We start from the raw sequence: 16800 nt of genomic DNA on the forward strand, positions 1-16800 counted from the left end.
CATCTCAAAGGTGACTCCATTGTGGTTGCACCCAGCCAGACTCTGTCCAATGAGGAGTACCACATGCTGAGAGAGACCGCTATTAAAGTGGTGCGTCATCTAGGCATTGTGGGAGAGTGTAATATCCAGTATGCCCTGAATCCGTCCTCTCTGGAGTACTGTATCATTGAGGTGAATGCCCGCCTCTCCAGAAGCTCAGCACTGGCGTCCAAAGCTACAGGGTGAGATCTGCACACCAAAGTATTATTTAATAATACATCCATGTTTTTTAAGTATATACGCATAAATGCTGCTTTATGGGTAGCCACAGTTAGTTACTGTATGTCTTTAGGCACCTCACTGTGTTGTATTTGAGTTCATTTAATGCTGTATGGTACGGATTTAAGAGTGTAAATTGCTTTGGCTTGGTTCAAGTTTTACCTGAGAAACAGACGTTTCCCTGTGATCAACTGAAGGTGTCAATTTCACACGGTCTTTAGTTTTGAGTTTTTTTGTCACCAAAATTTTGAGAACTGACTGCAGCCAAAGTTCTATGTATGTTGAGAGCCAGACTCTAAAAAACACCCACCCACCACTCTGTCTGTTCAGTGTGAAATGAATCTATATCCTTTGAAAGCATTGATGCCACAATTGTGTGGAATAAACCGAACAGATTTTGTTGTCTTATAAAAAGATTAGTGTGAAGAGGCAAAAATAGTTTTAATACCATGTGTGGTTATTTTTTTCTTTTCTTTTTTTCTTCGAAAAATCATTATGGAGGGATTTTTGGAAAGCATTGTTATTTAAATCATGTTAAGGCCTAGGTTTATTTATATTTTCTAAATTCCAATAGGAAAAATTAAGCAATTTTAATTTATTAATATAAACTTTCTCAGATGTTTCTCCTTAAATTCATTAGGAGAAGTAAGATAATTGATGTTATATATGGATATCACAGCTTAAATAGTTTGATCATTGGCAGTTTGGCAGACTTTGCTATATTGACAAATCTGGACACGGTTTGGGACACTGCTGAGATTTTTTTGAAGACACATGTGAAATTACTGGGGTCTCAGTCACAATTTGTTCTCCACAAAATTTCATGGCTGTTTAGGAAAAACAATTGAGATCTTAAAATGTGTAATTTTAGAGTCTGATGAACTTTAAATAATTATAAGTTACTATTGTTCTCTTATTGTTGATAATGTTATCCATTATATGACACGGCGGCTTTCTGACCCTTTCTCATTAGGTATCCTCTAGCATTTGTAGCTGCTAAACTAGCTCTGGGCATTCCTCTGCCGGACATAAAGAATGCAGTATCGGAGAAGACCACGGCCTGCTTTGAGCCCAGTTTGGATTACATTGTCACCAAAATCCCTCGCTGGGATCTGGACCGCTTCCAAGGGATGTCTCGGGAGATCGGCAGTGCCATGAAGAGTGTTGGAGAGGTGCGGCAGTTGTCATGGCAATCGAACACTTTCTAGCACAGATTAAAACTAATCCAAGACCGAATTAGGATTTAGATTCTTTATTGCCAATTTCGTTTAAGTCCGTATCACAGTTAATTCAGTGCTGTTGATTTACAGAAATAGGCAAAAAAAGGCTCCCGTCTCCATTCTTTTCTCTTATTTCGTCCCCTCACAGGTCATGGCAGTTGGCCGAACCTTCGAGGAGAGCATCCAGAAGGCTTTGCGAATGTGCCACCCCTCAGTGGACGGCTTTGTACCGCGTCTGCCTCTGAAAAGAGCCTGGGCAGAGCAGCACGACACGCAGCGAGAGCTTTCCATGCCTTCAAGTACTCGTATCTTCTCCCTCGCCCAGGTTTGTGACTCAGAGCATTAAGAGATGTGCATTGCAGTCTAGATGATAGATTCTGATTGTGCTCAACTCAATATGACAGCCATGTTTTATTTAGACTCATGATTTATGAGTGAATGAGACAACCATTAGTCCTAAATCTTTGCGTCCAGATACCAAACCATTAGTTTGGGGCAAGTAAGGTTTTTATTTTTTATTTCTATTCAGCAAAGAATGCATTCAATTTAAAATACTAATTAATAAATGTATAATGTTGCAAAATATTTATGTCAAATAAATTATATTCTTTTGAAATTTCTATTAATCAAAGAGTCCTGGAAAAAAATGTCTCATAGTTTCCACAAAAATATTAAACAGCACAACTGTTTTCAACATTGATTATCATACGAAATGTTTCTTGAGCAGCAAATCAGCATATTAGAATGGTTTCTGAGGGATCATTTAACATTGAAGACTGAAAATCACATAAAAAAGTTTAAAAAAGTTTAAATTGTAATATTTCACAATATTACTGTTATTTACTATTCTTTCAAAAACATTACAAAATCTTATCAACCCCAAACTTTTGAACGGCAGTGTACTGTATATGATTTAATAATTTTATAATGCAATTCTGTGTCCTGTTTCAGGTAAAATTATTGAATAAAAAATGATTAAATTGTATTGTACTTTTGAAACCGATTTAAAAGTTAACAATAAAATATTTATCAGAGTTGATTCTCAAGACAAAGAAAATGGCAAAACTACCTTAGGAAATCGAAATTCAATTCATTATCTGTAAACATTCAGTGTAAAAGTTAGAGTAATTATATATTTCCATAGGTTATTAAACTAAACCTTAGTTTTAAAGAATTATTATATTGAATTCTTGACTGTGATTGGTTAGTCACCTCATTATGTGGTCAATTATTTTTGTATGATTTGCATTAAATTGTGTACCTAATTGACTTAATCGCTGGCCACCAATTTCCTAGTTTCTTGTTGCTCTCGGCAATCTCTGTTTAAATCAATGCTCTCGGCGATCTCAGTTTAAATGAATGTTTTGTGCCTGTTTATTTACTTGTCTTGTAAGTATCTGTGCAGTACTAGGGTAATGTAGTACTGTAGTCAGCTGGTCATTATTGCAAAATAAACCCCTTTAGGATGATACAAGACTGCTCTGTATCAACTGGACATTCATTAAAAATTTAAATTACCTGGCTGCCTAAAGAGAAAACAACCAACTTCTCTTCAAAAAAATGTGTTATGTGAGTGTCAAATGAATGCATTGAGGCTGGCAGATTTATTAAGGAATAATAGGCCAAATCCTGTCAAGACATGAGACATCAATAACTCTCAAGGTTGGTCTCGCTTTTGTGGCACTAGAGTTTGATGTTAGTCTCCAGGCACATAATTTCATTCAGAGCAGGTTATGCCTCCTATTAAGCAGACAGGCTATTAAGTGCTGTGTCCTGATTGGCCAGGAGCCCCATCCCCCTCACAGCGCTACAGCAACAGCGAGTTACAGCTCATTGGGCTCTGCTCTGTATTCAAGGGACACTGCAGGCTAACAGCCAACAATCAGGAGACATTATTTCTCATTTAACAATGACCCAACAATTTCTTGTAGATCGCCATCATTTATTAGAAAAGCCTGTTTATGTTCATGGCATTAATAGTATCGTCTGCTGATTTTATACATTATGTTGATTGTTTTGTTTCTCAAGGCCTTGCACAGTGGTGTGACCGTTGATCAGATCCATGACCTCACTGCCATAGACAAATGGTTCCTGCACAAACTGAGGCACATCACTGAGATGGAGCAGCACCTGGGTCAGTATAACAGGTGAGAGAGGTTAACAATCACATGGGGACGCTCATAACTGATATTAACAGACAGAAATACAACTATCTAATAAAAAATAGATCTGTCTGTCTGTCATCCATCTATATAAAAAAAAAAAAATTGAAAATAAGGCATTTTTATTACCTTTTTTTTTTTTTTTTTTTTACATTATATAACAGATAAATTATGAACTAATCGCACAACATATTCTCATTACTGGAATGCAAAAAAAGTAACTTTCATTAGTGTATTAATTACTGGAATTATACACTCACCAGCCACTTTATTAGGTACACCTTGCTAGTACTGGCTTGGACCCCCTTTTGCATTCAGAACTGCCTTAATTCTTGTGGCATAGATTCAACAAGGTGCTGTAAACATTCTTTTAGAGATTTTGAATAAATATTGGATATCATGTGAATATTGACCATATTGACGTGATAAAATCACGCAGTTGCTGCTGATTTGTCGGCTGCATGTCCATGATGCGAATCTCCCTTTCTACCACATCCACAAGGGATGCTATTTCTAAATAGCTTTAATTTTTGTTTTCTCAGTAATTATCTATTGGATTGAGATCTGGTGACAGTGGAGGACATTTGAGTTGTCAATGTCATGTTCAAGAAACCAGTTTGAGATGATTTGAGCTTTGTGATATGGTGCGTTATCCTGCTGAAAGGAGCTATCAGAAGACGGGTACACTGTGGTCATAAAGGGATGGGCATGGTCCGCAACAATAATCAGGTTGGCTGTGGTGTTTACACGATGCTTAATTGGTACTAATGGGCCCAAAGTGTGCCAAGAAAATTTCCTCCACACCATTACACTACCAGCCTAAACCACTGATACAAGGCAGGATGGATCCATGCTGTCATGTTGTTTACACCACATTCTGACCCAACTATCTGAATCCAGATTCGTCAGACCAGGCAACATTTCTCCAATCGTCTATTGTCCAATTTTGGTGCGCCCATGTGAATTGTATCCTCAGTTTCCTGTTCTTAGCTGACAGGAGTGGCACCCGGTGTGATCTTCTGTTGTTGTAGCCCGTCTGCTTCTGTTCGATGTGTTCAGAGATGCTCTTCTGCAGACCTTGGTTGTAATGAGTGGTTATTTGAGTTACTGTTGCTTTTATATCAGCTCGAACCAGTCTGGTCATTCTCCTGTGACCTACTATGATGCATTGAGTTGCTGCCATCTGATTGGCTGATTAGATATTTGTGTTAAACAGCAGTTGAATAGGTGTATCTAATAACGTGGCCATTGTGTGTATATTAATTATATAGTATGTGATTTAATTTATTACAGTAATGAGAATCTAATGAGAATTTAGATTCTAATTTACAAAAATAAAACTTTTGGATGCATAATGAGAATTTGTAAGGAAAAACAGGCTTAACTGTAATAAAAAATAATGGCACAATGTAAAACATCTTAATAGTCTCATTCTGATAATTCACTTAAAGGATTAGTTCACTTTTAAAATGAAAATTCTGTCATCATATACTCACCCTTAAGTTGTTTCAAACCTGTATGAATTTCTTTCCTCTGCTGAACACAAAGGAAGATATTTAGAAGAATGTCAGTAACCAGACAGTTTTTGGTTGCCATTGACTTCCATAGTAGGAAAAAAATATACTATGGAAGTCAATGGGAACCAAAAACTGTCTGGTTACTGACATTCTTCTAAATATCTTCCTTTGTGTTCAGCAGAGGAAAGAAATTCATACAGGTTTGAAACAACTTAAGGGTGAGTATATGATGACAGAATTTTCATTTTAAAAGTGAACTAATCCTTTAAACTTACTCAGAAGATGGATAATAAAATAACCAACATCTAGATCTTTATTTTATTAGATACACAAATCTGGTAAAACTTTGCTTATGGATCTTCATAGTACAGTACATTGTTCAAGAACAGCAGCATCTTGAGTTATAGCCACATTTCCTTGAGCATGACCTGTAGTTAAGCACTCAAAGATCAAAGTTTGAACCATCTTTTTACAACCTCTGATCTTTAACCACCAGGCTACTTTCAGGTGAGCGCTGACCTCTTTAAGCGCAGTATGATGACGTAAAGTCTCACATTTGGTGTGTGGGATTGCGACTGACACTCTACCGTCTCACACTCCTGCTGTCTCATGCTGGTTTTAATGCTCGTCGCGTTGTTAATAAACCAAGATTTAAACCAGGGCCAGTACTGAATACATATGAATGTATACTTGCTGTATACATAGCTAAACATGTTTTTAGAGCTACTATTTTTCACATTAATATTGATAAAAAAGTTTAACAGATATTTTGATTGCCTGAATTGTTTTATGCCTATGCAGAGCTTATGAAACATGAATGTTAAGGAAGAAAAATCTACAAGTTTTGATTCCCTGTCCCTTTGATCTTTGTTCAAATGCTGTATTGATTTGAAAAGAAGTATTAAGCATCCTTAGCAAGATTTTTTATTTTTATTTTATTTCCTTCCATGTACACTGAAGCTTGAACTCTCTGATGATCAAAGGTCTACGGTTTGCTAGTTATCCTAAAATCATTTTCCCTTTAATGATTTTGCATGTATTTACCAAAAAATAGAAAAACAGCTCAGAAAATGCTATGTAACCAAGCAGTACACCGCAACATTAAATAGTTAACATTCTGTAAACTTTGTGTCAGCGCATTTGTGTCATGTTGAGTTGCTTAATGCTGTTTGCACCCTCAGTGCCACTGTGCCGAGAGATCTACTTCTGAAGGCAAAGCGGGATGGTTTCTCAGACCGACAGGTTGGCCAGGCTCTGGACATCTCAGAGGGAGAAGCTCGGGCGCTGAGGCTCAACCAGAACATCCGACCTTGGGTCAAACAGGTTTGAGCCTATTGCCAGAAATATCCTTTTATTATTGAGATGCAGTGGTTATGATAAACCTTGCTTCATGATAAATGGCTTTTGTGCTCACTTTCAGATTGATACACTTGCTGCTGAATACCCCGCAGCCACCAACTACTTGTATTGCACTTACCATGGTCAGGTAAACCAGTCTGTCCACCCTTTATGTAGGGTCTTTGATTGAAGTGCCAGGAAATATTTTTTCTAGGCTTCTCCACAGTAGCACAATTTTTCAAAATGATTTTAGTACACAAAGGAAATGTTATATAACAAGGGAAAGCTTAAGCAGCCTTATTTACAATATTGCTAAACCACATACAGAACTTAGAGCATCGAAATTCACAATAAATAAGGAGAATTTATAATAAAAGTAATATTTAAAAAATAAGAATAATCAAAATGCCCTGAAATGGAAAAGGAAAATAAAAAGGTACAAAGGTATTTTTTTCAAACTAAAAAAATATAATAAAGGAAAATGGAAAAAAATAAATAAAATTCATCATGGAAATAGAAGCTTGTGGCATAAGATTAAACAAAATAAAATAATATACATATATTTTTTTATAAAATTCATGTGTGGCATGCATGTTATGGCATGTGTGTGAGGATGAACCCATGTTTTTGTCCTTTTCAACAGGAGCATGACTTGGATTTTAAGGATCATGGTATCATGATTGTGGGTTGTGGTCCGTATCACATTGGTGAGCTCTATTCTTTTTTACCTAATCATCCTTTGATTTTTTTGTTTTCACTTTACACCAATCCATTCATGTATTGTCTTCATTAGTTTTAATGTGCAATTAGTGCAAAAGTGGGTCAGGGCAATGTTTCGCTCTACTGCCCCACAGGCAGCAGTGTGGAGTTTGACTGGTGTGCTGTGTCAAGCATTCGTGCCCTCAGACAGATGGGCAAGCGTACAGTGGTGGTGAACCATAACCCGGAGACGGTCAGTACGGACTTTGATGAGTGTGACCGTCTGTACTTTGAGGAGTTAACCCTGGAGCGCATCCTGGACATCACACAGCAGGAGGTGAGAGGTCAAAGTTCAGCCCGTGCATCTGGTGCATTTGGGTAACTGAAAGGTATTATTCACTTTCATGTTTGACAAGGGCATTTGTTATGATATGGTCCGATTTCTGAAATTGCATGCAAACATTTATTATAAAGTGTATAGGTGATCTAAAATCTGATTGGATGAGCCACGTTTATAAAGCTTATAGATGGGCTAAGTCAGTGTATTCAAATTATTATTACTAATAAATGTAGTTAATTTAAAATGTGCCTTTAATCATTGTGGTTGTTGGATTTATAAAAAAACATCTAGAAAATTAAACTTTGTCAAGACATTTGTGCTAGCTTGCACTGCTTGACAAGTGACTTGTCTTTATAAATGCTTTAACTGCTTTATTTTTCTTAAATCTGTTTAAGAAAGATTCATGGTTAAATCACCATTGTGTTGTTTGAGTACTTTAAAATACAATTTTCATCAAGGTATATTATATAGATTGGTTGGATTTGTTTGGGGATATATTTGATTGTACGGAATAGGAAAACGATAAAACAATAAGTCAGAACGGACTGCTGAGTTTGGTGCAATGCTACTTTAGTATTATTTAAATACTATTATTGTATTGATTCATATTTTGAATTGGCTTTTTTTTTTTTTTTTTTTTTTTTTTTTTTTTTTTAGTTTAATTTTAGTAATTTTATTATGTACTTTTATCGTTTTTATAAGTTTTTTTTTTTACTTTTCTAAATAGCTTTACTTTTTATTTTCTCAATAATTCTAGTATTTTTTCAGTTTATTTCAGTTAATGGCTGTCCCAAATGACATTCATGTCCACTTTCGGTCTTGTGGACTTTTCGGCACAAGACCGAAAGTACCATAAAGTGTCATTTGGGACAGAGCCATTAACTAAAAACATTATTTTTTTCATCATTTTATTCCAGCTTTATTTCAATTCTGATTTTTTTTTTTATAGTACAAGGTTTAGTTAACCATAACAGCACTGGTTTGGTGGACGTAGCAATTGCATATCTTTTGACATTATTGTGGGGAAAAATATGTAAAATGCTTTACAGACATTTTTAAGCTTACCATGAAGCAAATTCATTCATATTATACTGAACCTGTTTTTGTTCACCATTCTTATATCCCAAAAAGAAGCCTGATATCTTGTTATCAGGTTGTATGCTACCATCTTCAAACTGTGGAAATAGATTTTCTTCCATTTTGTTCCCTGCCTTATAAGAAATAACCTGCTTAATACGTTTCAAATTCATCTGTTACCTTGTGTCTGAAAGTATATAAGAGTAAATGTGTTACTTTATCCCCCTTATGCTTGCTGTGGAAAAAGTAGCAATGTCTTTTATAAGAAACAGCAACAGACTGTCTGTAGAGTGAGAGCAATTCCTAATTTTCTTCTTTGAAGTGTAGCAATGTGTGACCATAGACAAGAGCCGACTGGGTCTTAATACGAATATCACAAAAAGACTAACACCACAGCTATTGCCACCAGCGCTAGACTGCTTATGCACAGTGTGCTATACAAACAAGATCATGTGTTTCCAGTGCATATGAATTCTTTAATGCCTGGGCTGGTATTTGAAAGTCTCATCACGTTTCGAAAAAGAGATGATGCAACGATGGCCCATGTTTTCTCACTATGCATTGGTTCTTGAAATTGGTTTCCCATTCATTTTCTCCATAGGCATTTCAAAAAGAATCACAAACATACAGCATTTGATTCTAAGCAAATAGACACATTATGTTCAGAATACCATACCACCATACAAATACTAGTATGATTCAGAAATACAATATGATAGATAATAGTGTTAATAACATTAATACAAATGCAACTATTGACTTTCGAGGATTTTAAGGGCTGCATGATATTGAAGAAAAATGTGATATGCGATAACTTGTTGAATAATGCGATATGCAATTGTGTGTGTATATATATATATATATATATATATATATATATATATATATATATATATATATATATAAAATATATATATATATATATATTAGGGGTGTGACAAGACACTTATCTCACGAGATGAGACACGAGATTGGGTTCACGAGAACGAGACTAGACAAGATTTTTGCACAATATTTTATAGAAATCCTCAATGACAAAATTCATGACTGGAAAAATTGTCTACAGGTGCATTTTGAATTTTTTTTAAACGAATAATCTTGTAATGAATGTTATTTCAGTTCGACTTTATGAGAATTAATTATCAAATGCATTGAAAGACAACAATATACAAGCATTGTAAAAGGTTTTGCCACAAACTCAAATGACTGTACATGAATTCTGAGCTTCCAGAACTTCTGGTTGAGGCTGTGTGTGACCTCCTAATTGAACTCCTTTCGACAAATTTAACTTTAAAATTTAAATTTTAAATTTAATAAAAACAGTATAAATAACAAAAATAAATAACAGTTTTTTCTTAGTCTTATTAAGTGCAAAGTGCAAGTGGAACCATAATCAAAGTAATCTCTCAATTTTAAAAGACTAGAGCCACAAGTAGACAGTCCAGAGATGGGTATTGGGAGACAGACTATTGTATGTATGCAAGCCTAATTTGCACACATCAGGGAGCTCGTGTGTTACTTTCGCTTTCAAATTCGCGATCGCATGTACTCCGTGTGTAGGGAACGGCAGTGCTGAGTGCGCATTCTACAAGATAAGGCATTTATCAGACGTTTAGGCTCTGTTGTGCAACGAATCCTCCGCCATCGTCACATGATCAGTGAACTATGATTGCTACTGCAACTCGTGCTAGATGAGCAAAGCAGATGTTGACAATAGTTTATAATGGATTTTATTTTTTATAAAAACAGCAAAACGACTGTAGAGGCGGCGCCGCAGTGGGCAGCTTAATGCAATGTGAATGTAGCGGTGGAATATTCTATGCTAGTTTCACCCTCAGGCTCCGTAATGGCGATATCATGAGACAGCTTTTCACTCGACGAGAAATCTTGTCACGTTTTAGTCTCACACCATGAGACTAATCTTGTGCCACGAGATCTCGTCACACCCCTTATATATATATGTACTGTATTTATATTTAAAAACTGAAAATAATATAAGCATACACGTCTCTTGTTATTTTAGGGCCTTGGGCTGACTCATCTTCTCACACTAGTTTGCTATGAGAGCATAAATCTAGTCTCTGCTGTCTGCGTTGACCTAAAACTTTTATCTTTTCTAAACTTTTTAAAGTATATATTTTTCTGTTGCTATAATTCATATTATGATTTATTTGCGATATTTCAATCTTGCAGCCCTACTGTTATAAGTTTCAATTATATAAACAAGCCAAACTTCAGACAAATCTGTATATGTAATTTGCAAAGTTTTATGGGAATGGAATTTCTCTCTCCACAGTAACAAACATCTGTGATTGTTCATTCTTCAAGAAGTTCTTAACCAGGAATTTGGTAATTCATTTTTTTTTTTTTTTTTTTAAGAAGTTGAAATCACACTGATTAGTAGCTATAGAATCATATACCATCACTTAACAACTTCTGAGATTTTATTGCTGGAATGTTGAATGCCGTTTTTATACATCTCTGGTCCTAGATGCTGTTATCTCAAGAGACTAAGGGTGTATTCACACCTGCCCTGTTTGGTTCGATTGAATTGAACTCAAGTTCGTTTCCCCCCTTGGTGTGGATCTTTGGGCAGGTGTGAATACAGCAATCGCACTCGGGTGTGGACCAAACAACAGCTGAAGAGGTGGTCTCGATACGGTTAGTTTACGGTGTGAATATGAACCGACCCAATTGCATAAAGCACTGCACCTTTTTTGACAGGGTTAGATTTTTACTATGTAATTTGGGGTGATGAAATGCCTATACATTAATGGTGCAACGGATCGCAGTTGATCTGTGATCCGTATGTTCGGCACGCATGTGATTTGTGGATTACCTACTAAATTTAACCATCATAGACTGGAAGTTTATAATTTGGACGTATTTTGTCTTGCCAATTTACACATTCAAATAATTTTAAACGCAAAAGAAGAGGGAAAAATCAGGACTCGCGCGTTATCTGTGACCACAGCCTCACGCATCCTAAGCGTGCGCGCGCACGCAGAGAGAGAGAGAGAGAGAGGTGCGAGAGAGGCACGTTATAGCACTCAAACACCGAATTGATTCTTCTTTTGCGTTTCCTTAAGACGGACTCGTCTTAAATTCTCTGCAAGTATTCTCTCGGTTATGTCATAGTTGAAAAAGAAACCAGATGTTTGTAATTTTTTCTCTGTCCAGGCAGAAACCCAATATTCCTACCCAATATTCCTACTGTTTTCTGTGTCATTCATGTTAATAAAACAACAAAATACAGCTTTAACAAAGATTAATATTTAATTTCTACAGTGAACAAATCGTGTTATTTTACATTTAAGCTTAATTATTAATTTCTGTACCGGAATTAGACTTTGTAACTTTGATATTTCGCATTCATCTCTGCTTGTAATTTGTGTATCTGTTCTTATTTTATTACTGACTGTTCACTTGTTTTTAATAATGTTAGAACTGTATCAGTGAAGAGCATGCTTTCTCCGCCAGAACCGTCTTGCAGCACATCTTCGTCTTCGCAAAATCCTAATTACAGTACAACATCGTATAGATGACATTTAATCATATGATGCTCACAAGTTTTTTCATATTGGGTTATAGCTGATAACACCAAATCAGTAAAAGAATAAAAATTGCACTACGAAAGATCTCCATAAATTGCCTGTTTTTGCACTTCCTGCTTTTCCCTGCTTGAGAATGTCTGTCCAATGAATAGATGACTTTAGCACACATGTGGTTTAGTTTACACGTTTTGGTTCACTTGCAAAAAGGGCAGTTTGAAAGTGAACCACACCAAACAAAAAAAATCAACATTGTATTTGGTCCGGACCAAAGCAAGTGAACTAGCGGACTTTCCTGGTGTGAATACATCCTAACCACGAAATGCCTCTGAGCATCTAAGCAGTTTTCTATTTCCTTTTATAGAGATAGAGCCACTCAAGTCTCCACTGATGATGCAAAATCTCTAACAGCCATTGACCTTTCAATTCAGACACATTATAAGCTAGTTAAAGTGATTGAAGCTTGGGTTGATCAAGTGTTTGTTGTTTTGCTCAGAGGTTGTAATAAATTCCCAGGTGCTGTGTAGCAGTTTATTAACATCACGTTAACATGCTCTGATAAACCTGGAGGGAAATGCGGAGCATGGCGTATGTATTGTGAAGTGGGCATACATGTGGTTGCCATAGGAATGCAACGAATGAGATTAGAAGGTATATGACAGCTATCAGAGCGTAAAGTAATGCCATGTCATGTCCCAGGGTCAGCTTCTGGGACCACAGCTCATCTCTGAAACAACAAGAGGAGGAGAGAGAACACATCAGTAGATAGGAGTCTAGATTGAGTAATGCCTATAAAGTGTGGAACAGAAAATCATTTTGAATTCATGCAAAGAATGAGCAATGATTATAGTCATTTCTATCAGATCAGTGATTTGATTGAAACATTATTTACTTAAAACAAACTTTCTGTCATATTATGGGATGAACCAAGCTTTATTGAGTTGATAAACATCAGAATTGGTAGTCTTTGATCTTGGACAGATAAAATATGTCATGTTAAATCGTAGAGTCTAATTGTAAAATGCACTTGTCATTTTACAGATTTATGTTTACTGAAAATAATATTTTGGGTAATTTACATTTAATTTTGTCATAGTGTATTTTGTCATTTTGTTATTAATTTAGACAAACAGAAAACAGAAAAAGAAGTGCATTTAAAGGAACACTTCACCCATTTGCATTAGACTTTGTATCTTTAGAAACCCTGTCACATTTTCGAATGGTCATGGTTTATTCCCTTATTTTCCCCTGAGATGGGAGAAATAAGGATTTAAGTGTTCCACTTCCTGCTTTTTATGACGCAAAAATCGTCATTTTGCGTCATAAAAAGCAGGAAGTCAAATTTCTTTGAATAAGGGTAAGACTACAAACACTAGCTCATCATTTATCCAGTAGAAGGCGCTGTTCCGCATGTTTTCAACCCGCCCATAGAGGGATCTCACTCACAGAATGTACAAATAGTGTCAGCCATTCTTTATTTGGAAGCTAAGCTAAGTTTCTTATTCTGTGGAGAAAGCTGAGTAGTAGCGGTGACCATCCTCTTTTTCCCGGACATGTCCGGCCGTCGAGATGGTCCAAATTGTCCGGGATTCGGCTTTTGCTTTCTGCAGTCGCATTCATAGTTTACATGCACACCTTTTGTTTCAATCTAACTGAATTCATTCCGATTGGTGAATCTGAATGTAGTGTTTACATGAACGCTAAACAAGTGATCGTTTGATGTGCGTTTTAACATTGCTAGGAAAATTCCCGCTCCTCCGTGAGAGATACGAGACCGGTGCGTCTCACAGGCGCCGGCGCCACTCATCAGTAATCACGCCACCGGGCTCGCATCGTTCTCCGCGGCCGTCAGTCTCGTTCCTGCTCGTCACAGTAAACATTAAGGAATGGCGACTGTAGAACGCAAAAGCCGAATCCTGGACATTTTGGGCGACATCAAAATACTGGGCAGACTCACGGAGACTCACTAGTAGCATAGCCTTGTTGTTTACTGCGATCTCTTACCGGTAGGCGTGGCCTCCTAGGGCAGCGAAGCAAGTGCATTCTGGGAGTTGTTGTCTTTCATCCCCATAAGCCAAAAATACATTTTCTGGCTTTTCTCAGTCTAGAAGGCTCCAAATTCAAAAATATTTTCACATTTCTTCTACATAAATGACCCATTTTAAATACACATTCATCTTTCCAGAGGTGAAGTGTTCCTTTAAAGTGCACACACAATGAAAGCAGAAACGTGAGGCTAGTTTTTTTGTAAAAGCATATGAATTGGGCAGTAAACACATTGGGTCTCATTCACTAACCATGCAGACACACACATTTGTGTGTGAAATCTGTGTACGAGTGTTTTCACAAACAAATAATGATTCATAACTTCCGTTCTAAAATGTATTCAAAATTTACGAAAAAAATGTAGGACCAACTGAAACCACTTTGAACGCAAAAAATCACATCCCCTGGGTGGCGTTATGAATGCATTCAAATAAAAATGTTTGTACATTTTCCTCTTAAATATATCTCATCAGTACTGCGAGTTTCCTCTGCATCAAGATGCAGATTTGCATGTAACAGCTAACTAATCAGAGGTCTGTTTTTAGCAAAGATGCATTGAATTGATCAAAAGTGACAGTAAAGTCCTTTATGTTGCTGCAATTTTGTTTTCCAATTTCAAATAAATGCTGTTCTTTTGAAGTTTCTATATACTGTATAAAATAATTAAGAATAAAAAGCTGCACTGCACAGCTGTTTTCAACTGCAATAATCAAAATACATGTTTCTTTAAATGACCATCAAAGCGACATATTATAATTATTTATTTTATTGTGATATTGAAGACTGGAGTAATGGATTCTGAAAATCCAGCTTTGCATCACAGGAATAAATTACAAATATTAATATAGAAAAGGATTATTTTAAATTTGAATAATATGTCACAATATTGCCATGTTTACTGTATTTTTTTTATCAAATAAATGCAGCCTTGGTGAGCAAGAGTTCTTTTATGAATCTTGTTCACAGACTACACTGTTTTTTTCTCTCCCTCCTATGCTTCTCTATTATTTACTTTATGGTCCCTTTACATGCAGACCAGGCATTTCTTCTTATCTTGACAAGAATAAACTGCATTGTGGATCAGAATTGATCCCGGTGGTCAGAAGTGTTTCATGCAAGACTAAGACTTTCCATCCCTCCACAGGGCTGCACAGGCTGTATAGTATCTGTGGGTGGGCAGATCCCCAATAACCTGGCCATGCCCCTGCATCTGAACGGGGTGAAGATTCTGGGTACCAGCCCTCCTCAAATCGATCGTGCAGAAGAGAGATCTGTATTCTCTTCCATACTGGATGATCTTGGTGTAGGCCAGGCCCCGTGGAGGGCTCTCAGCTCCCTGGTAAGGCCAGTTTTACTTCAGATGCACTTTCAATTGTTGTTCATTTCAGTAAAGATGAAAGAGGTGTTGTTATCTGTTCTTACTTTCAAATGCATTTAATTGAACAACTGAGTAATTATGTTGTGTGCCATAATCCAGTCCATGTTCCAGTCTGTTGATTTAGGTCAGTTGAGTAATATGGATGTGATTTTGCAGTTATAGTGAACACCACCCGTTTTACTTATGCATTTTCTTGTTTAGTTAATCATTCATTACTTCATTCATCCCAGGCTTTCAAGAATTCGCCCACCCGAGTGGCCGCACAGACGTCTTCCCAATATAGTTACATTTTCTAGACTTTTCACTTTTACAAATGCTGCATTCACTCCAAATACTCCAGAGGTGTCAGAGTGCTTTCAAACAGCAAACATTAGAAGTGCTGAAACATGTTGACTGGAAGCCTGCTCGCTCGTCCGTTAGCTACACCCAGCCTTCTTGCCGCGGGCCATGGAAGCGAAGAGCTGAAGTCTGTGATGAAGGGGGAGAGAGAGGGCATTCTGCCCCACGGCGCTGCCCACTCACCCTCCGTTGGTTTCCGTCTCACTGCTGAGGGTACATCTAGCATTTTAATGGTCTCCCCGTTGTTGAAACAAGCTAGAAAGGCAGTAGAGATCAGCAGAATCTTTTGGGATTCTGTGGTTCACTCAGTGTGTTGTTTCTGGCTAGAAGAGCAGTGCGTAGGAAAGGTGAAGATAGAGGATACAGTTGCTTCCTTATGTCACACAGCATTTCCTGCTTAGTTAAAGATCTACTGTAGATCACCAAAAATGAAATTTCGGTTGTGTCGTTCCAAACCTTTACGGTTCTAGTTCAAATGTTTTTTTTATTGGTTAAATTCTTGAAATAAGGTCTGTGGTTAACACAAGCTCAAAAAACTGCCCACAGCACCGAGTCGGCGCTATTGAAAGTGTTAAGTGACATCTTTTTGGCCTTAGACAAATGAGATGATGTTGTTTTAGTGCTGCTTGATCTAAGCGCAGCTTTTGATATGATTGACCAGGACATTCTTATTTCCCGTCTGAAACACTCAGTAGGTTTAAAAGGCACAGTTTAGAAATGGTTTCAGTCCTACTTGAGTGGTAGATGTTTTTCAGTTAACTATAATGATATGATGTTAAAGACGTTAAAAGACGTTTAAAAGACGTAAAAAACTGGATGGCTAAAAACTTTAATGTTAAATGAGGACAAAACAGAGGTTATTGTATTTGGCCATC

At 36.7% G+C, this 16800-nt stretch overlaps 1 protein-coding gene across 2 annotated transcripts in view; it reads left to right on the forward strand.

The window, feature by feature from the left end:
- Positions 1-16800, forward strand: part of cps1 (carbamoyl-phosphate synthase 1, mitochondrial) — a 41744-nt gene that overhangs the window by 6912 nt on the left and 18032 nt on the right. For both annotated transcript variants that reach the window (XM_079619304.1, XM_079619305.1), the window contains exons 18-26: positions 11-221; positions 1232-1430; positions 1627-1803; positions 3507-3625; positions 6339-6480; positions 6578-6643; positions 7139-7202; positions 7350-7531; positions 15353-15547. In XM_079619304.1, the coding sequence (XP_079475430.1) occupies positions 11-221; positions 1232-1430; positions 1627-1803; positions 3507-3625; positions 6339-6480; positions 6578-6643; positions 7139-7202; positions 7350-7531; positions 15353-15547 (1355 nt within the window). The remainder of the gene's footprint in view (positions 1-10; positions 222-1231; positions 1431-1626; positions 1804-3506; positions 3626-6338; positions 6481-6577; positions 6644-7138; positions 7203-7349; positions 7532-15352; positions 15548-16800) is intronic.

The sequence above is a fragment of the Phoxinus phoxinus genome (assembly GCF_949152265.1).
Source record: "Phoxinus phoxinus genome assembly, chromosome: 7".
NCBI lineage: Eukaryota > Metazoa > Chordata > Actinopteri > Cypriniformes > Leuciscidae > Phoxinus > Phoxinus phoxinus.